Source organism: Panonychus citri, unplaced genomic scaffold (genome assembly GCF_014898815.1).
Source record: "Panonychus citri isolate SS breed McGregor unplaced genomic scaffold, ASM1489881v1 Contig00077, whole genome shotgun sequence".
NCBI lineage: Eukaryota > Metazoa > Arthropoda > Arachnida > Trombidiformes > Tetranychidae > Panonychus > Panonychus citri.
The window spans coordinates 1,569,190-1,591,762 of record NW_026515482.1 but is presented as its reverse complement, the minus strand read 5'-3'; the positions used below and the strand labels follow the sequence as shown (position 1 = coordinate 1,591,762).

The window sequence follows — 22,573 nt, the reverse complement described above, 5'->3', positions numbered from 1 at the left end:
TAATTGAGTTAATCTAACAACAATATATTGCGAAAAAAATTCAACAGTTAATCAATACAAGTTAACAGAAAGTAATTATCGCAATGATGATTAAGGATGATGATGATTATGATAACCTCAATTAACTATTGAACAATTTATCGGTTCATCGATTAGGATGATTAGTACAAAATTTAATTTCAAATTAAGAAAAAAATTAATAGCTTACCTTCAGTTGAATTAAAGGATTTTCATTAAGATAATTAAGATATTGAATCCAGTTATTAGTTAATTGTTAGTTAATGATAATCTCTATTGACAATTATACATTAGACTAATTAGATTCATTTGGAAATTTGATTAGTTTAATTTAGTTTTTTAATGAAAAAAGTTTCAACTGATTAAGTTATCATTAGTTAATAAAAATTTACTTATTGATGGACTGGTTTAACTGTTAACTTGTTAATTGTTGTGTAAATTGGTTTTAATTGTATCATATCCTGTTAAATATTGACCTGAAGATATTAATTTAGTTAAATTGAAGTGATTACTTTTTGTTTGTGCTCATTGTTTATGGTTAACTCATTTTAACAATTTGTTGTTAATCAATCAATTTACTTGATTATCACCAATTTAACAGTAACTGATACAGTTTAATTTTCAGCTTGTTAATTATTGTGAAAATTAATCAAATTGGAAACAGTTTAACAATTAGTAACAAGAAGTAGCAAAAAAAAAAGTTAATTTTCCGTGGTGAAGTTAATTGTGATAATTGTTTAGTTGGTACATTCAGTTATTATTAACAATTATCATTGTTTTAATGTAAGTCTCTCAATTTAGATTTAATTGATTAGCCATAAATACCAATCAGTATCAATGAAAAGTTAAATTGTTCAACTGATTTTCATTGCGATTCCAAACAAGACTAACAACTTCATCTAGTGGAGGAAAATCAAGTTAAAGTGATGAAGGTATTGAATTTTGTTGTTAATCAATTGTTTGGATTAAAATTATTAGAGAAATTAGGATTAAAAACAAAGGTGATGACAATGATTATGGTGATGGAAATACACTTAGCTCAAGTGCCTCAAGATGAGCATTAAAAATACATTGAGGCCTATGAGCTTAGATTCATGACTGCTAAGCAAATTTCGAAATCTTGTATTAATAATTTGCATGGATTCGAAGTAGATTCTTGGGTAGATGCAAATACAATGAGCCTTGAGTCCCATCGGTGCTACTTAATCTTGTTAAGTAATCAATCTGATTGTAAATCTCTGACTATTTAGCGAGAAAACAATCACAAGAGATATTAATCAACGAAGCTATTGTTAACCATAATAACTATTGTTAAAATTTCTCAGAATTGATTGACTCATCCCGGATTAGCGATGATAATTATATGATTAAATTTATTAGTAACTTGCGTATAAAACTCTCATTAGTTGAACAGATATGTCATTAAGAATTTAACTACTCATCAACTATAAGATTCAAGGAATATTATCTAGTATTTTGCTCAAACATGAAAGTTTTTTTTGTACTTTTCTTCTGTTTATCATCGGTCTGTGGAGAATCCATTGCTCGTAAAAGTGTTGATTCATTAAATGGAACTGACTATCATAATGAGTTCGAACCTGAGAAAAATGGATATCGATTCAATGAGACTGATTATTACCACGAGTACGAACCGATGAGAAACGGAACTGGAAATGGAATCAATGAGACTGATTACTACCACGACTTCGAACCTGAGAAAAATGGAACTGGATATCGATTCAATGAGACTGATTATTACCACGACTTCGAACCAATGAGCAACGGAACTAGCTATCGATTCAATGAGACTGATTACTACAACGAGTTCGAACCTGAGAAAAATGGAACTGGATATCGATTCAATGAGACTGATTACTACCACGAGTTCGAACCAATGAGAAACGGAACTGGATATCGATTCAATGAGACTGATTACTACCACGAGTTCGAACCAAAGAAAAATGGAACTGGATATCGATTCAATGAGACTGATTACTACCACGAGTTCGAACCAAAGAAAAATGGAACTGGATATCGATTCAATGAGACTGATTACTACCACGAGTTCGAACCAATGAGAAACGGAACTGGATATCGATTCAATGAGACTGATTACTACCACGAGTTCGAACCAATGAGAAACGGAACTGGATATCGATTCAATGAGACTGATTACTACCACGAGTTCGAACCAAAGAAAAATGGAACTGGATATCGATTCAATGAGACTGATTACTACCACGAGTTCGAACCTGAGAAAAATGGAACTGGATATCGATTCAATGAGACTGATTACTACAACGAGTTCGAACCTGAGAAAAATGGAACTGGATATCGATTCAATGAGACTGATTACTACCACGACTTCGAACCAATGAGCAACGGAACTAGCTATCGATTCAATGAGACTGATTACTACAACGAGTTCGAACCTGAGAAAAATGGAACTGGATATCGATTCAATGAGACTGATTACTACCACGACTTCGAACCTGAGAAAAATGGAACTGGATATCGATTCAATGAGACTGATTACTACCACGACTTCGAACCAATGAGCAACGGAACTAGCTATCGATTCAATGAGACTGATTACTACAACGAGTTCGAACCTGAGAAAAATGGAACTGGATATCGATTCAATGAGACTGGTTACTACCACGACTTCGAACCTGAGAAAAATGGAACTGGATATCGATTCAATGAGACTGATTACTACCACGACTTCGAACCAATGAGCAACGGAACTAGCTATCGATTCAATGAGACTGATTATTACCACGACTTCGAACCAATGAGCAACGGAACTAGCTATCGATTCAATGAGACTGATTACTACAACGAGTTCGAACCTGAGAAAAATGGAACTGGATATCGATTCAATGAGACTGATTACTACCACGACTTCGAACCTGAGAAAAATGGAACTGGATATCGATTCAATGAGACTGGTTACTACCACGACTTCGAACCTGAGAAAAATGGAACTGGATATCGATTCAATGAGACTGATTACTACAACGAGTTCGAACCTGAGAAAAATGGAACTGGATATCGATTCAATGAGACTGATTACTACCACGACTTCGAACCAATGAGCAACGGAACTAGCTATCGATTCAATGAGACTGATTACTACAACGAGTTCGAACCTGAGAAAAATGGAACTGGATATCGATTCAATGAGACTGGTTACTACCACGACTTCGAACCTGAGAAAAATGGAACTGGATATCGATTCAATGAGACTGATTACTACCACGACTTCGAACCAATGAGCAACGGAACTAGCTATCGATTCAACGAGACTGATTACTACAACGAGTACGAACCAATGAGCAACGGAACTAGCTATCGATTCAATGGGACTGATTACTACCACGAGTTCGAACCTGAGAAAAATGGAACTAGCTATCGATTCAATGAGACTGATTACTACCACGGGTACGAACCAATGAGCAACGGAACTAGCTATCGATTCAATGAGACTGATTACCTCGATGAGTTTGAATCAACGAGAAACGAGTCTCACTATGGCAAATTTTATGATCTATTTGAGCAATTCAAGAATGAGATTCATCGCGCTTTCAATATGATCAAAAAAATGTCGAAATTGTCTGAGTACTAGGTCAGTCATAAATGTCATCAAGCTCAACTACACCTCGTATTACAATTTTGTCTAATAAAAATTAAATATTTTGCATCTAAAGTGTCGACACTATTTTCACATTTTTAGGTTTCAATATTTCTTAATACTGAAGAATTTTAAAATTTAACAATTCTTAATATAAAATGTTAAGGTTTAGCAATCAAAGTTTATTAAAATTATCAGATGATATGAAAATGACAAGGACACATGGGTGTCCCACAGAAACTCCTCCGATCAGATTCGTATCTGATATATCGATTAGATTCTGGAAGCAATTGTCATAATAAAAATTCATAATTATCAATTAAAGTTACCAGCAGTAATCAATACTTTTAGTTACAAAAAATGTTTCCCAAAAACACTGTAACAATGAACAATTGAATGAGATAAAAATCGTTTTGATTTAGTTATTGATCAAACACATGAGCGAAACATGAAAATTAAATGATTGAACTTTTGTTTTTGATTATTATGGATAAACGAAACTAACAACTCCATCTATGTGAAGGAAAAGCGTTGAATTTTTTTTATCGTTATTTCAATCGGTTGAATTATTAATATTTGCGGTATTAAAGCTCAACATTGATAATAATTATTGATTTTCATTCATCGCATACGTTTGAGGTTGGGATCTCGGGTTCGGTCAAGGATATTAATGGAACAGTTAATCATTCAATAGATTAACAAGTTATGATAAATAATCAATTTAAGTTTTATTGAAGTGATTTCGGTTTAACCAAAATGGAGACAGACAAAATAGACAGAGTTTAAAGAGAAATGGATTGAGAGAGATAAATGAAAAAAAAAGAAATAGGGATGAAGATAATTGGAAGAATAAGGATGAGATGATGATGATGATGGATGGACAGAGAAGAGGTGAGAGAGAGAGAGAGAGAGAAAGGCCAGTTAGAGTTGACAAATTGAAGGAGAGAGACTATGAATTTGAATTTGATTGTAAAGTTAATTTGTAAATCAAATTGTCTTTCAGCATTTAAACGTTGGTTGATTTAAAATTTTTGGTCTCAATGAAATCCACTAGGAATGATTGTTTGATTTGATACAATTGCCAATCTATTATTGCTGGGAATGTGTTGGTGTACCAATAAAATGAATGTCCCCTGAAAAAGAAATGTAAGAAAAAAAGAAAATTAGATTTTAAGGTGGAGGAATAAAAGATGAGTATAAGGAAAAAAAGTTCATCAGAAAACTCAGTTCAAGTTATATTTGTTAGAAGATGAAAATCCAAGAAGGTGTAGAGATGATGATGAGAAGAAGAGTTAATAAGAAAGTGAATTAGAATGAGATTGAAGAGATAACTAAATTGGAAAAGTGATTATATGAGTCAAGTATCTAGAAAGAAAACATTGCGTGGGCGATGAATTTGAGGCCTTTTTCATGATGAAGACTCATCAACATGAGAAAACAAGAAATTGCATGACAATGACAGAGAAATTTCAAGAAAGAAAGAAAGAAACAGATAATTATGGAATAAGTAATCAAGAAAATGAATGATCATGAGAAGAGGAGGAAGATAATTAGCTGATTCGAATAATCATTTTCATGTGTATTCTAAAAAAGTTCATATTGAGAAATTAAGATGAAGAAACTTTTAATCGAGAATGAAAAAGTTTCTTTCAACCAACCAATTCAATAAGGCGAATCGTTGAGGCTCGAGATTGAGATACTTTTGACATTATCAAGATAGATCATCATCTCAATTCTAGATCATAATGAAGCTCCTACTCCTCTTCCATCATGAAAATCATCATCATTTGACAAAAAAAAATAACAAAAATCATGTCAACTGTGATTATATGAAATATGAAAGGAAAAAAGAAACAAACAAAATCAAAACAAACTCTTTTTTATCATCAACTCATGATATTCATTTTTCTCTTGGCAATCATCCAAGATGAAGTATAATTAACATGATGAAAAAAAGTTTCCATGATTTTGAGTAATCGAAGATGATCCTTGAAATGAATTTTCTACTAGTTAAATGATGATATTTAATTAGGTGGGTTAATCTTTTAATAAATACTAACCTGAGATCTACGGCAATGGAAATATCTAGTTGACATTTTCCTTCACCAGAAGTTCCTATTTTCCACCATGAATCATAGAGATACCCTGTTTCTCTTAGGATGATCCCTTTGAACGTATTCTTGTTTGGTTTAGGTTTTCGTAGTGATGAATAAAATGATCTTGAAGATGAGGATGGCGATGTTGTTGTTGATGATGATGTATTGTAAAGTGTAGATGATGAGGTTGGATTATCAATTAGAGATTGATTTTCAATGAAACTCCATTTTCTTTGGATGGTAAATGTTTTCAGGGGAAGAAAGAAACTCGATTGAACTTTAAATTCATAGGTATCAGAGTTTTCACTCGGTGTTTGTTTAATTATCCTCCATTCGACGACACTTGGATCAAATAAATTACGCTGATAAAGAATTCGTTTCAATATATCAATTGGAGCTGCGTTAATTGTTATACTCGACTCGTAAGTTGAGGGTAATAAATGACCTCCATTGATTAAATTTGAATTGGACGGTGATTTGGTTTGGAATCGATCATCATTAGCACCATTAGTAGAGGTTAAATATCCACCATTGGTCAAGGAAAGGGAAGGCATCAGTGAGCTTAAATGGTCAACATCATCCGATGAAATATCCATAGATTGATCCATCGTTTGGTAACCCGATCCTGTTTTTTTGGGTGTTGTTGTTTTACCAGGTTTCTTATTAATATTATTGGTGTTTCCAGTTAAAGTTATCATGCTTGGTGAGGGTGGAAATGGTAATGAACTTGATGGAATCATGGAAATAGCTGAACAATTTTCAATTAAATATTGAAGGCATTTCTGGGCATCAAAGATTATCTCTGTATCAGCTGATCTAGGTAAAGATGATCCACCATTAACATGGAAACCATTATTATTATCTTGACCAAATGGAAGACCATTATTATTATTTATATTGTGATTACCATTCAGATGATTATTATTATTGGAAATACCATTTAAATTGTTATTTATTGTATTTGTCCCACCTCCTGAATTTGTTCCGGTTCCGGTAAGTGCACTACATTCACATAGAGATGGAGTGAAGCAAATTGCTAAATTTTGTGAGCTCATTTGATTAACTTCACAATTAGCAGCAAAAAGAGATAAAAAATGTAAAAAAATCTCTAATAAAGCTCTTTGGGAATCGGTTAAAAGGACGGTTAATTTCAGACTAAGGTCAATAGGTGACGGACTATTGGACGAAGTGTTACCATGACCATTGGTATTGCTCGAATTTTCAACATTATTATTAATACTTGACATCATCTCTTTATAAGCGGCGATCACTTCTTTGGTAATCAAGGGACGAGGTTTGATCTCACGTAGCCACATTTTCACCATATCGGCAACATCGTACACACAAAACTCTTCACCGGGAGCATAAGATGAGGATAAACGATATTTAATGGTTGAAGATCCACTTTCTGTTCCTAATCCCATAGAATACAAATCTCTTGATCCATTATTCAGGCCAGTTCGAGGCAAAGTTGTTACACCAGCGACACTAAAACCATTCCCACCGTTGATTGTATTACCATTAATACCATTGTTTTGATAATCTGTTGGCCTGTTGATTGTTGATTCTTTTGATTTAGATCCAGTCATGGCTTCTAATTTTTGCCTTAACGACATAATTCGTGATTTAACTCCCGATTTACGGAAAATCCCAACTGAATTGATTCCATATCGAAGTAGATAAAGTAACGCATTCTCAATAAAAGGCGGTAATATTAATCCACCATTAGCTTTCTCAATTTCATTAACATCGCAACCAAATAAATTACTATTGGTTAGATTATCGGTTCCACCATTGGATCCATTGGTTTTTTTGCCTTTCCGGTCCCATTTGACTTCCATAGGCTCCTCATGGTGATCGTTAACCAAGAGTTTGTAATGATCAATCTAAATTAATCAATGAGGAAGATGAATGATGATGATTTACAAAAAAGGGGTCATTGTGGTTTTGGTAATGGTGGAGGAGGAAAAAGGAAACAGATCAGATGATTGAGATAAATTATTATTATCATAGATATATGATGGTGATGGATAAGTTATGGCATAAGGGATATGGAAAGATGAAGATAAGGATGAGGAAGAAGATGATGATGGAGGAAAACAGGAAAAGGGAAGAGAGAGAGAGAGAGAGAGAAAGAGAAACAATAAAAATAAATTAGTATAGATTTTCCAAAGATTATGTTATACAAAATTTAGATAAGATAAACATGAAATTCATTAAGATGAATGAGATAATTTCGCTATGAATGGCTAATATTACTCAGAATAATTTTCTCTTCATTTCCATGCTTAACTCAGAATCACATGGAGCTTTTATTTTTAATATTTTTTCATCATCATTTTCGTTGGTAAAAGATGATTACTCATACCAATCGGGTGTTAGTTGATATAATCCGTGATAATCATCATTATGTTAACTTTCGTAACGATAATTGTAACTTAATTGTAAATACAAAGTGTTGGCGTAAATATGATAATCGTTTCAACTTTTTTGGTTTTTCTTTACTTGATAATTAAGGTGAATAAATTGTTGAGACGAGAAAAAAAAACGAGGAAGACATTTGATTGTAGTAACAATTTGTACATAAACTATAACAATTAATTGATTGTAAAACATGACAATTAGATTGACAGTTGTAATAGGAATGATGATCAAGTTGTCATCGTTGATGAAGATGATGAAATGTTTACATTTCTTAAATTGTTCAAGTAAACATTGAGCTTTTTTTTAACCACTAATAATGATCAGTGATTAATAATCATCGTCATCATTTATTTAATCATCAACAATCAAAATTGACAATTAAGTAAAAAGATTAATACTTGGGATGATGATGTATTGTAAGAATTGATAATTAAGCTGGAAATTTAAATTGCAACAATTTATGTATTCATTTGAAATGTCTAAGGTTATTTAATTTGATTTAGTTTGAAAGGGGAAGTACCAATTAAAAACTTGATTGTTGATTAACTGTTAACATGATTATTACAAGTAATTTAACCAATCTTCAGATTTGAATTAATATCAATAGTCAAAAATTGTTAGGAAAATGATATTCACAATTAAAAACTAATCAATCAGAATTGTCAAAGTTTAAGATTGAGAAAATCAAATGTTAATCAGCTCAATTTACAGTAATCAAGTTGCAATTAGGTTGTAATCACACTGATCAGATATTTTGATTGGACAATTAAGCTTAATCATTGATCAAATGTTAACCAGAAATTAAATGGCAAAATCAATTGAAGGGAAAAAAATTAATTTCATCAATCAGAATAATAATAAAACAACAACATAATCAAATTTGCTGAAAGCTGATTATTTGTTAATTGTTGGATGATTATGATGATGATCAAAAGTAGCAATTAAAGTCTGGTTAAACCTAACCTTTTAATATCTAATAGAAACAATCAAATCAACCAATCATTTGATAATTAGTTAATTATAAACCAAGCAGAAAATACAACAACAACAAGGTTAACTTAATATCAATAATTAACAACAACAATTAGTAAAAGTTATTAATCAATAGTGAAGAGAAAAATTTAAATTACATTAATCAGCATGATGATAATTACTGACCAAAACAAAAAAAAGGTGATTAAAGATTAACCATTAAAACTTTGATTATGAACAACAAGTAACCACAATTGTTGATTGTTGATTATAAATACAATTCTGATGATTAACTTTGATTATCATCATGATAATAATCATTACTATTGGTGTTTCATGTTAGTTAATAATAAATTTCTTGCTAATTCATTCAAGTCTCATGTTTATAATTTTGCTTTTGTTGTTGTTGATTGTTAACATTTAATGAACACTAAACAAAATGATAATTAAGTTAATCATGGTAATCATTAAGTGGATCATCATCTAATTTATTAAATAAACTTCAATTATAAATTGTAGTCATTTTTTTACTCTAGAGCAATTAACTATAAATTATATCATATGGATATATGATGTTGATCCTCTTGAAGATGAGAGATAACAATTAACTTGATTGGAAGCTTTTTGTTCAATATTAATTATGGAAAGTTAAATTGTTGGAGTAAATAAATGGAGATGATCATCATTAATTAATAATATAATAATAAACAAAGATAATACATCTAATGATGATAAGATATTAATTGTAGTATTAAAATGGTAAAAGTAATCAAGGGACAAACACACAAACACATCAAGTAATCAAATGTAATTGACAGTTATTGATTAATTGTAGTGATTATATGGATTAATTAGTATTTAGCAAAAAATGATTAGGTGAAAATATTGAATTTAATTGATTATTTTTGGTGAAAAAGATTAAATAAGCAAATTTAATTGTCATGATAAATACTGAATCAAGTTGATGGTGAACCTTGTAAGGTAAATTAAAAGTTTCGTTCATTTCTGAGTCAAGGTAATTGTGTTGTTTTTCATGATGATCAACAGAATTATCGTCATCGATGATTAAGAAAGGCTTGGCATCCGAATGAGAAAGATGATAAGGAAGATGACAAGATCTAGATCTTCTTAAGAAGATAAGACAATGTTTACTGTTGTTTATATTTCTAATCTTAATCTTTTTTATCCTTCACTGGATAGAGAGAGAGATGAAAATTCTGGAAATGATTCAATGAATTTTCAGATTTTCGGACTTGACAATAAACATTAACTGAGATCCAAGATTGAATTGTCATGAAACAAACATGGTGATGAATGGAAGTGAAAATTCAATACTGAAGATAATTTAAATTGTGTTCATTTTATCACTTTCTTTTTTGATAACTATCGATATTAGACTTGAAATAACCAAAGTTGAGGTAAACAAAATCATCATCATGAGATTGATTAGATAACAGAACAATCAAGAATTGAAACTATCTATAATTCATTAATATCTTCATGGTGATGTTAATAATCATCATCATGACAATTAACTTATTCACTTAATAAAGTAAACATATGGTTTATGTCAATAAATGATTATCATGATTTGATGATCATTTTTATCATAAATTTGCTGAGTAAATGATTTACCATTAACCAAATCATGATTAGGTCTAACAATTACTAAATTGTGTTTCACAAATCACTTGAAAAGATTTATAATCAACTATCTTAAATACAGTTAATCTATTAAAAGAAACATCAACAAAAAAACAAGCAAAAACAACAACATACGAAAAGTTTATCATTCAAATGATCATCAACATGATGATAATAATAAATAAATGATGAAATTTCATTCACCATCAAGGGTAACGGTTAAATCGTCAACATTTTTATCAATACAAATAAAATTATGCTAATTACACGTTACGATAATAATAACGGTAAGTGAACATTAAACGTTAGTGTCTATTAAGAATAGGAGTAAATTTGATTTCGGTAATTAAGTTGATGGATATGGTGATGATTAAGATTTTGATTGTTAGTCTGGACAATTAAATAGCCTTTGAAAATAAAGTCTAATCCACTAAACTACTTGGTGATCCAGTTTCTTGGATAACAAAAGATGTAAATGTTTCCAACAATTTAACCAGTTTTATAATGATTATGATTAAACGACAATTAAGAGAGGGAAAAAACAAACTCTATTCTAATTCTGAGCCTCAGTGGAACAATTAAATTGGATATTTGAGAATTCAAAGTTAATCTATTATTCTAATAGTCATTAATCTATTAACTTTGAAATTAGGTTCTTCTAATATCATATTATTATCCTAATCATCATCATCATCGAAATTATTTTCTCGCAAGTTTTAATTGTTGATGTTGGATAATGATAATAATCTTGACAGAAAAAGAGTTAAGTTAATTGTCATCACCAAGTAGACCAGTTGATTAACTCTGAGAAACTCAGTGTCCACATAATTAAGGAGAAATTTACAATTTAACTTGATTGAGATGAGTTTATGTAAGATTGATGATTGATAATCCTAATTGTCGATTATGATGATCAAAATTAACGATAAATTGATAATTAATCTGATTCTTTGAGAGAAATTGAAATGAATAATAATAATGTTTACTTACGATTCTTTGAATTTGTGATGCTGTCAATAGATTATATGAAATCTCATCATTATTTTCATAGAAAGAGGATCGATTATAATTTTTTAATGATAATGATGATTCTCGTTGTTGATTAAATTTGGTTAAATGTGATACAGATGAATAACTATTACTGGCCAGTGTGGAGGTTGTTGTTGTAGTTGTGGTTGTAATTGTGTCGGTTGTTAAAGATGATGGGATGATGATGTTATTTGTTGTAATAATTGTTGTTGGTGTTAATTTATCACCTTTAAATTGTTGATCACTGATTGTATCATTGATTGTACTCTCAGAATAATTCATATGGTCTGCTTCATCATCACCAATTTGATTATCATCATTGTTTTCAATGGTTGAAGTAATTGAATTGTTGTTGTTGTTTACAAAATGGTGATGATTATTATTCAAATGGTTTTCTGTTTGATATTGAGAAGTGAAAATATTATCAAATGATTGATAAGTGTTAATTAAACTATCCTGGCTATTACAATTAACCTCATTATCATCATCAATTATAATAGAATCATTGTCAATCAGGTTACCATTGTTACTATTGAAATTCTCATTGTTGGTAACAGTTGTTGTTGTTGTTGTTCTTGATGATGATGAAGATGTTGTTGTTGTTATGTTTTTATTTGGTGAACATGAAAGAGAAGTGATAAAATTATTGGATTCTGGTAGATGGGATAACTCATATTCCAATTGATTTAACAGTAAATCAAAATAATCTTCTAGATTATCTTCCATTAAATATGACAAAAATATAATCACCAATTAAAGAACAACATTAAAAGAAACAAAGAAAAAGCAAAAAACAAATGAAAACGACAATAAAAAAATAACATGAAACTGTGAAGAAGAGAAAAGAAAAAAAATAAAAAAAAGAAAATTCAAAAATTTGATTTTCTCTTTTGAGTTTTGTTCTTTTACCAACAGATGGCGCTCATCGGCGAAACTAGTGACATCTGTTGATCTAATTAAGAAGAAGAGAAATTTTAATCAATATTAATTTGGAAAAAACAAATTAATCACTTGTTTAATTTTCTTTTGTCATTTAATTAATTGTCAATCAAAAGAGAGATAATTAGAGGAAAGATTGTTATACAAAATAAGAATATAATTTTGATAAAAAAATGAGAAACTTAATAAACAGAGAAAATTGTTTCAACGAAATTGGTTGATATGAATTATAATTAGTCCTTTTTTTAGATTAAATCAAATATATATGATAAAATGTAGAAGTTATTATTTTTTGGTTTCAATCACAATTAAGAGGAAATAAAATGAGGAAAAAAAGTTGTGTAAACTGTTTAACTAATTAACTTTCGATAAACAATAATAATATTGAATTGACATAGAAACGAGTAGATTATTATTCATATTGATTAAAAAGTGAGGGTACAAGTTGATTATTTGATGAATCTCAATGTTTTTTTTACCTAAATCACAATTAGGACAATTAGTTAATGAGAAAAGTACAGATAAACAGACCAAGTGATTTATAATTATAAAGGTAAACTTGTGACAATTGAATATGATGATGTACAAGAAATTAGAATGACAAAGTTGTGTCAGTGGAAATGTGATCAAGTTCTGATCATGTAATTCAATTAGGAAAATAAATTCAGTTCAATTTATCGAAAGAATTTTTTTCTTCATCTTCTCTTTCTTTTCTTTCCTGGTAACCACCCACTTCTCTTACTTTACTCTCTCACTGATTTCATAAAAATAAACTCTCTCTCTCTCTCTCTCACTCACTCCATCATTATCTTCATCATCATCATCATCGACTTTCACTCACTCAACTCACTTCTCCCACTTTTTTTTGCCTCCTTTTGGTTACCCGTTAAATCATCATCTTGATCATTTAAAAATCAACAACAACAACAATCAAATCAACAATCAACAAATTGTGATAATTATCAACCATCATTATCATGAAAAAGTGTCAACTTGAAACATTTCCTACAAAACTGATAAGTTGATTGTTGTAATTTCTCACAATTTAGATTATAATCAAAAGCAACAATCAATTGTTTTCTCGTTTAATTTTGTTTCATTTAATCCCTCAGGTATTAATCTAAATCTTGTGTAGTAATAAATTTTTAATCCTTAATCACAATCAGTCATCATCATCATCAACAACTAATCATTTGCACGTTAATCTTTGATTACCTTGAAAGTGATTTGTGTTCATCATCATACAAATACAAATATAAATTTAATCAACTTTGATATTGTAACAGATTAAATTGATTTGAATTGAGCAATTTATTTTTAGAACTCAACAACAATCATCATCACCATCAATTCTTAAACATTGTGATCAGTAAATCACCACCAAGCAATTTATACACAACAACAACAACAAACAACAATCAAACTGCAACAAGAAAACTTGAGAATCGATGACAATTTAATTCTTATAATTAAAACAATCAAACCTCTAATCAGTTAATGATGAATGAAAGTAGTCGGGAAAAACTGGACATGGACTTGGGTGAGTTTTGTGTTAATAATCGTGGTCATCACAATTTAACCAATAAGATGAAAAATCAATCATCTGATCAACCACAACACCAACAACAACAACAACAACAACAATCACTTACATCCAACACCTTAGGGTCATCTCATGGTGGTTACAATGAATCAACTTTAATCTTTGACCAAACCAAGGGAATTTTCCTCCCTCGTTGGACAATTATCTTAATTGCTTCGTTAATTGTATCCGGTCTTGTGATATTTACACTTCTACTATTTCATCTATTACCCATTTGTACCAATCAATTAAATCCAATTCAGAGTACATTATCATCTTCATCTTCATCATCCCAATCAACAACATCTCCATCATCATCTTCATCCCAATCGACAACCTTAATCTCATCACCAACGACAATTAATCACGTTAATCAACTTAATCAAAGCCACGCTGCTCGTTTACCAATTAGTATTGTGCCATCTTCATATGACATTAAATTACAACCTTTCATCATAATTAATAATTTCACCTTTAATGGTGATGTAAGTTAATTGTTGACACTTTTTTTTCGCGTTAATTGTCTATTGATTGCTCGTCTAATCATCTTTTTGTTTTCCATGTTGACAACTAATCATAATCAGTTGTTAACACTTAATTTTTTTCCTCATTTTGATCTGATTTTTTTTCCCGAGACTTGATAGTTAATTGTTACAATTTAATCGTTACATTCCCATTTGATTATGACAACAATTAACTCATCATAATCACACTTGATTCTGTTGTTGTGATTATCCCAACAATTGACTTTTCAATTTTCACTTTTTTTTTCTTGTTCTTAATATTAGTTAATTAATTAGACTCTTTTTTTTTCAATCTCCTTCAGGCAATTTAGTTTTAATTTAATTAACTCTTGATTGTTGTGAGACTTTGTTAAAACTTTGGAGTCTTTAATTAGTTAATTTCTTGTGATTTATTAATTGAGTTAATTAGTTTTGAAGGAGAAAAAAAAGTTTTCACTTTCTTTTTGTCTCTTGTTAATAATTATTGATTGTTAGTTGATTAACACAATTAACTTACGGTGAGAATTTAACTAAATCAAGTAAAAGTAACAAAAGACAAATTAAATTACACATTTAATCAATAAATCATGATTTAATTATCTATCTTACTCAATAATATAATTAGATCAATTGTTAATCACTTTTTACTTTTTCTTTTCTTTTCCTTAATTGTTGTAATTTAGGTGAAAATAATTCTGGATGTAAGACAATCAACTAATAGGATAACACTTCATGCCAATGATTTAACAATTTACAATGAAAGTATCAAAGTTGAAAGGTTAACATTTAATACAATGGAAACAAGCAAATTAACTGATAACAATAAGCAACAATCAACTAATCGTAACAATCAAATTTCTGGTGGTAACTCTGGTGATATTGATGATGGTTTATCATCCTTCTTGGTTCCTAAATCACGGACAATTAGGTCAATTGTTAATTCAACCAAATCAATTATTCCAATTGTATCAACTTCAATTGAAAAGGAAAACGATTTCTTCATCATTAATTTGTCAACTGATTTAATTGCTGGTAATAGTTATTCAATTACAATGAGATTCCTTGGCAATTTAAATAAGGATTTAGCTGGATTTTACCGTAGCTCATATAATGACACAATCACCAATCAAAAAAGGTAATTAATTGTTAATCAATTGATTTAAAATCTAATTATTGGTACGATCAATTTGTTGAAATCTCCTTCTTATATTTATCATATAACAATTAACTTTCATCTCTGCAAACTGTTAATTGTTTAGGTAATTAGTCAATTTTTGAATCAAGTTAATTGTTGGAAACTTTTTAATTGACATTAATCATTTCAATTTATTTAAGTAACAATTTAACAACTGATTTACTTTGATTCACCTCAATTAACTTTACTTTCATCAATAAGTTAATTTAACAAAAATTTTCAATTACAACAATTAAATCAACCTAACCTTAATCACCTATCATCTGGTTAATTGTAAACAATTAGCTTGACAATTTATAAATCGTCTTTTCTTTGAAACAATTTACTAATTCAACTTAATCAAATTAGTTTTGTTTCAAACAAATTTAAATCAATCCTCATAAATTGTTGTTATTAAAGATCAATAATTAATTCAATCCAATGAAATGTCTATTAATTAGTTACAATTATAATTATAATTAACTATTGATTATGATTAGTAAACAATTTCCTTAAGGTTATTAACCTTACCTTCAATTAACTGTTAACAATTAACACTTGAAAGTAATTAACTCACACCTTTAAATTGTTAACAAAATTTTCAATCTTAATCATTGATAATCTTGATAAATTTTCATTCAATTTTATAGACAATTAATTAATTGTTGTTTCTACTATTGATCAATTGATTTTTTTTATATAAATACTCAACTATTAATATCTAATTAAAACTAAATTAGTTTGGTCTAATCAAGACCAACCCGAATAAAGTTTTTTAAATGTTAATTAACTTTTCCCAATTCACACACAATTAACTAGTAGACATTAAATTAATCAAGACAATTAATCATTTTGGGAAAAATTTGTTTTGTTATTTAATTGTTGATTAGATTTCTAAATCTTAATCACAATTATATAATAAGGTGTTTCCATTTAAATTGTTATTATTATTTATATTGTCAATGATTTCACTTTACAATCAACTAATCAGTTAATAACAATTGAATCAGTTTTAAACAATTACAATTTTTTTCCCTGACAATTTATATTCACAATTTAAATTGTTGTTGATTAATGTTCATTCATGAATGAAAGGATTGAGAAAATAGTTACAATCAAATCTTTGAACAATCAAATGAAAAATAAAGAAATCAATTAACTTTAAAAATTGTAACAATTAAATCATTAATTACTGATCAAAACTGTTAGCCAAGGTTTTTAATTGTGATTGTTTATTTTTGACTATTATCTAGACAATCAAATCAGCATCTTAATTGTTGACAATGATTAGCTTTTAATATGTTGATACTGATTAACAATCAAACCCAATATTTCAATGATATTATTTTAACTGTTTAACTCAACAATCAGTTAATTATCATCACCAATGTTAATCATTTTGATTGGAAAACCTAAAAATAAATCAATTGACCTGAACCTGATTCTAATTATCATTAATAGTTTAATTATAAACAAAATGATTATCATGATTATCTGTTGATTGTTAATGATCAACAATTTAGTTGCAACTCATTAATGGGTCAAAGGTGTGGGTTAATAACTGTTACCTTTAGGAGATGATGATGATTAGTGAAATTAAATTGTGATGATTTAGTTAAATTAGTAATTAGGAAACAGATAAACTAATCAATCAGATGATGATTAGTTAATTTACCTTTTAGTAGGACATGTTAATTATGTTAATAGATTAATTAATCAACAGTGAATAAGTATGTAAGTGTATCAATAGTTGAATTAATTGTCAAGTACAATTAATATTTTTCCCGATTGATTAATCAATGATTAAGTAAATTGTTACATAAATATGATTGTTAATCCAATTGGTTAACAGTTAAATTGTTGAACAATTTGTATATCTGTTTACGTTAATTGTAAATGCTCACAATTTGATGACGAAAATAAACAAATCAAGATAATTAATTTTACTGTTTAATAGATTTCCTTTCACCAAATTTAAATTAATCATTTAATTTGTTAATTGTGTGTTTGTGTCTGTTACAATTAATTCAATTGTTGTTACCATCATGAATTTAGATTAATTGTTAGCTGATACATATAATTAGATCAATTGTTGACACGAGTGTTTAATTTCATGGATCATTTGATTTTTGGGTAAATTTAGTCGTTAATTGTTCACAATTAAATCAATGTGGTTGAATTGTTGATTTTCTTACAAAATCAAAGTTACAATTATCTTCAATCTGTTAATGAAATTTAATCTCGACCATTTGGAGAAACTTATTGAATGTCAAAGTTTCAATGTTAAGGATCTAATTAACTATCAACTAATTGTTCAGGTGGATCGCAACGACACAATTTGAGCCCACTGATGCCCGGCGGGCATTTCCCTGTTTCGATGAGCCAGCACTCAAATCGATATTCAATATAACCCTAGTTCATTTGACCAACATGACCGCTTTGTCCAATATGCCAGTGGTCAAGACGATTGAAAGGTAAATTATAATGCAAAAGAATCAATTTTTCTCAATGGTCAAGATGATAAAATTTTCTCATTTTGAATATGAATTCTTTTTTTTTTCTTTCTTTTCAATGGTCAAGAGGTGAGTGGACAGAGACTCAATTTGCACCAACGGTCAACATGTCGACCTATTTGCTAGCATTTGTCGTCGGTAATATTGAGAATGATACAGTTAAGGTAAAGTAAACTGGACTTGGTCATTTTTTTAGAATATCGATTAAAACTTATCTTCGATAACAGGAAGGTGACCGTTACTTTGGAGTTTGGGGTCGGCCAGGTACAAGGGAATCGCGTAAATTTGCACTGACCATTGGACCTAAAATATTGCAACATTATGAAAAGTTTTTCGGTATCAATTATCCATTACCAAAGACAGGTAAGTCACTTTGTCGTTTTCTAAAGTGACCTGAGTAAATTTTGACCGATTTTCTTATTATTATTTGAACGGATTTCGTTAAGATATGATCGCTGTTCCCGATTTTAACGCTGGTGCCATGGAAAATTGGGGAATTATCATTTATCGAGAGACGACAATGTTATTTGACGAAACAAGTGCCTCTATTTTTACCAAAAAACGAGTTGCCGATGTTGTTGCCCACGAATTGGCCCATCAATGGTTCGGTAATCTGGTTACACCCAAATGGTGGGATGATCTTTGGCTTAATGAAGGATTTGCCACTTACATGGAGTACGAAGGTGTCAATAGTGTTCACCCTGAATGGCGAACGGTAATTATTCACTCGACAATTAAAATAGTTGAATTAATGTTCTGAATTTCGTCCTGATTTCAATTTCACTTTTCTCCAGCACGATGCTTTCGTTATTGAAGGAATTCAGGTTGTCTTCGAACTCGATTGTCTAACGACTTCTCATCCGATCTCCGTTAAAGTTAACGATCCCGATGAAATTAATGAAATTTTCGATAGAATCTCATATGAGAAGGTAAGTTAAAATCTCTTAATTTTCTCCACAATTAACATGTTTGATTGTTGTAATTTACAGGGAGCATCGTTGATCAGAATGATGAGATACACGTTGGGAGACAAAGTTTTCAGAGAAGGAGTTTCGGTAAGTTTTTCGGATCTTTAAGTTTCTTTTTTCTTCCTCTTCTTTGCTAATTAAACTGATTAATATCACTAATTAACTAATTATAATCACGTTGTAAATTGTTGTTATATATTCTAATTAACTTGATTCTCATTTCGATAATATAATAAACATAAAGTCGTACTTGAAGGCTTTGGCTTACAAAAATGCTGAACAAGATGACCTTTGGCATTACTTGACCATCGCACAAAATCAATCATCAAGTAAAGTGATTCCTGTTAAAAAAGTAATGGACTCATGGGCTCTTCAAGTTGGTTTTCCATTGGTCACTTTGACTCGAACCTATGGTCCGAAAAGCCAAAAATCGGCTAAATTAACACAGAATCGATTCTTGCTCTCATTGAACAATTCAATTGAATCAAAGGAACGTTGGGAAATCCCAATCTCATTAACAACGCAATCAAATCGTAGTTGGGATCCATTACCTCAATTCTGGATTCATCAAGATGAAGGTAAATCCGATTAACCAGTTGATCGTTTAATGTAAACTAATTGTTTTTCCCTTTTCGATTAGGTCAAAAATCAATGGACGTTGCATTTTTACCCAAAGACGATGAATGGATTATCCTTAATCTTCAAGAGGTTGGATATTATAAAGTTAATTATGATGAACGAAATTGGAAAATGTTAATCGACCAATTGAAACGAGATCATTCACAAATTCATGTTCTCAATCGAGCTCAAATTATCGATGATCTATTTGATCTTGCTCGTGCTAATGTTGTCAACTATTCATTAGCATTAAATGTCACTAATTATCTAATTGATGAAGAAGATTTTATCCCATGGGGATCGGCTACTGGTGAATTAAAGTTCTTAGACTCAATGTTAAGACGGACCAACATTTATGGTCGTTGGAAGGTAAAAAACAACAAACAAACAATTTAACTTCAACAATTAATGCTCGTTAATCATCAATATTGTAACCAATAAATTTACAACCGTAGTAAATTTAAATGATGACAATTGTTATCAAGTTAAAAAAGTTATGATACAATTTTGACAGTTAGGGTTTGATTTACAATCGTAACTTTTTTTTCCTGCTTTTTTACACAATTAACAAGGTGAATTAGCAAACAATTATTGATGATTAGTGACTTTAGTTGATATTGGCTTTTTTTTGTATACTAATTGTTAACTCTTTTAACTTTTTCAGAATTACGTTCTAAGCTTAATTGTCAACAAGTATAATCGTTATGGTTGGCGGGAACCTAATAATCCAAATGATATCGCCAGTCAAGTTATGCAGTCGCGAGTAATTAACTGGGCTTGTTACTATCAGCATATGCCTTGTATCCGAGAGGCTCAGCGGCAATTTGAATCATGGAAATCAGCGGTGGCCGATAATATGACCAACCCGTAAGGGAGATCGATAATTGATTTTCGAATTGAATTGATTAGAATTGTAGCTAAATTTTGGTGATTTGTTTTTTTTCTTTCTCTCAGAATCCATCCAAATTTACGAGGTGAAGTTGTTTGTGTAGCAATTCAATGGGGAACTGAAAAGGATTGGCAATGGGTTTGGGATCAATTTCAAAGTTCATCGTTGGCCTCAGAGAAAGAGTATCTCATGAGGGGGTTAGGATGTTCCAGAGAACCATGGATTCTCAATCGTTACCTGGAAATGTCTCTCGATGATTCAAGTGGAATTCGTAAGCAAGATGGTTCAACCGTTTTCCGGACAATCGCCAATTCTGAGTATGGACGAGATATCGCTGTCAACTATTTCCGTAATAAATGGGACAAAATTGTCGCCTAGTAAGTTTAGTCTTCTATTAATTGTTTACATTTAAATCTAATTGTTTGGAAAACTTTTTCTTTCTCTTTCCGTAGTTATGGTAAATCTTATTTTGCATTTGGAAATTTAATTCGAGCAGTTTCAAGTTCAATTACTATTCAATACGAATTGAATCAGGTATTAATTAAAATTTTCTTTTCTAATTCTTTCAGAGCTAAATTGTTACTCATTAATTGATTGATTCTCTTTTCTATTATTATTACAGTTTAAATCATTTTATGATAAAGTTCGGGACGATTTAGGATCAGCACAAAGGTCATTTAAACAGGCGATTGAAAAAGCCGAAGCCAATGTTAACTGGATGAATCTTAATTACAGGGAAATTGAAGATTGGCTTAATCAACAGAAAACTAATTAACCATAATCATCACTTTCTTTTTTTTTAATTATTATTACTACAATCAACAAATTATCATTCGTTCATTCAAATCAAATTGACTTATTGAATATCTTTCAATCAAGACTCAATTTAAAACAGAGTAAAAGTCACAAACAGCTAATTGTAAATACGATCAATTAAATCACTTAATTTGACAATTTAATCAAAGAGGATGAAGAAAAAAAAAATGTAAACAAGAAAAAACGAATCAATTACAAACTCAATTGAAAATAGAAAACGTTAATTAACTAATCACAATTGACAAATTATCTTAATTTCTTTCTGCTAAATTGTAGTAACCAAATTAAAACTATTTGTATTGATGGGAAAATGTTTCAATTGATTTCTATTAAAAGTTAAACAATCAATAGATGGAGTTGTAAGTTGAGTTAATTGTTGGAATTTTTTTTCACAATTAAAAATTAGTTTACATTTCTGATAATAGATGTCGACACTTTCAGTGAATTTAATTGTTGATTTAATTAAATGAAAGAATCACAATTAAAATGATTTTTAAAGAAATTTAAAATCGCAAAGTAAATCATTGATTGGTTCAAGTTACAATTATTAGCTTATTTAATTGATTGTTACATCATTTCATTGAAATTTAAATGATTACAATTAATCAAAAATAATTTTTTTTCCTAAATTGTAATCAACTAAATTATCTGGAAATAAAGTTAATTATCATCATCTCATATTACACAGTAAATGTTTATTTATCTTTCCATTGCTGGTTAAACTTAATTAGTTGATTCTCATTATCATCTCCAT

General features: G+C 29.6%; 2 protein-coding genes across 2 annotated transcripts; one reads left to right on the top strand and one right to left on the bottom strand.

Moving 5' to 3' along the window:
- Positions 1-4,355: 4,355 nt before the first annotated feature.
- LOC128386819 (uncharacterized protein DDB_G0288805-like) lies at positions 4,356-12,662 on the bottom strand. The gene is made up of 3 exons (XM_053345909.1): positions 11,779-12,662; positions 5,713-7,634; positions 4,356-4,785 (listed from the first exon to the last, which is right to left on the bottom strand). Exons 1-3 carry the CDS (start codon positions 12,541-12,543, stop codon positions 4,659-4,661), a joined length of 2,814 nt encoding a protein of 937 aa, XP_053201884.1. The 5' UTR covers positions 12,544-12,662; the 3' UTR covers positions 4,356-4,658.
- Positions 12,663-13,229: 567 nt separating this feature from the next.
- On the top strand, positions 13,230-22,122 carry LOC128387183 (aminopeptidase N-like). Its single transcript, XM_053346362.1, has 14 exons — positions 13,230-14,823; positions 15,525-15,976; positions 18,334-18,489; positions 18,596-18,692; positions 18,756-18,891; positions 18,975-19,243; positions 19,323-19,457; positions 19,518-19,583; positions 19,741-20,074; positions 20,137-20,483; positions 20,779-20,981; positions 21,069-21,380; positions 21,456-21,537; positions 21,626-22,122. Exons 1-14 carry the CDS (start codon positions 14,254-14,256, stop codon positions 21,776-21,778), a joined length of 3,312 nt encoding a protein of 1,103 aa, XP_053202337.1. The 5' UTR covers positions 13,230-14,253; the 3' UTR covers positions 21,779-22,122.
- The last annotated feature ends 451 nt before the right edge of the window (positions 22,123-22,573 follow it).

Excerpts from the sequence above, each read along its gene's own strand:
- LOC128386819 (XM_053345909.1), bottom strand. The coding sequence starts at position 12,543 with ATGGAAGATAATCTAGAAGATTATTTTGATTTACTGTTAAATCAATTG. Across the intron at positions 7,635-11,778 it reads CATCACAAATTCAAAGAATC|ATTGATCATTACAAACTCTT; the intron begins GTAAGTAAACAT and ends TGATTAATTTAG. Across the intron at positions 4,786-5,712 it reads TCCATTGCCGTAGATCTCAG|GGGACATTCATTTTATTGGT; the intron begins GTTAGTATTTAT and ends TTTCTTTTTCAG.
- LOC128387183 (XM_053346362.1), top strand. The coding sequence starts at position 14,254 with ATGATGAATGAAAGTAGTCGGGAAAAACTGGACATGGACTTGGGTGAG. Across the intron at positions 15,977-18,333 it reads ACAATCACCAATCAAAAAAG|GTGGATCGCAACGACACAAT; the intron begins GTAATTAATTGT and ends CTAATTGTTCAG. Across the intron at positions 20,075-20,136 it reads CTGGATTCATCAAGATGAAG|GTCAAAAATCAATGGACGTT; the intron begins GTAAATCCGATT and ends CTTTTCGATTAG.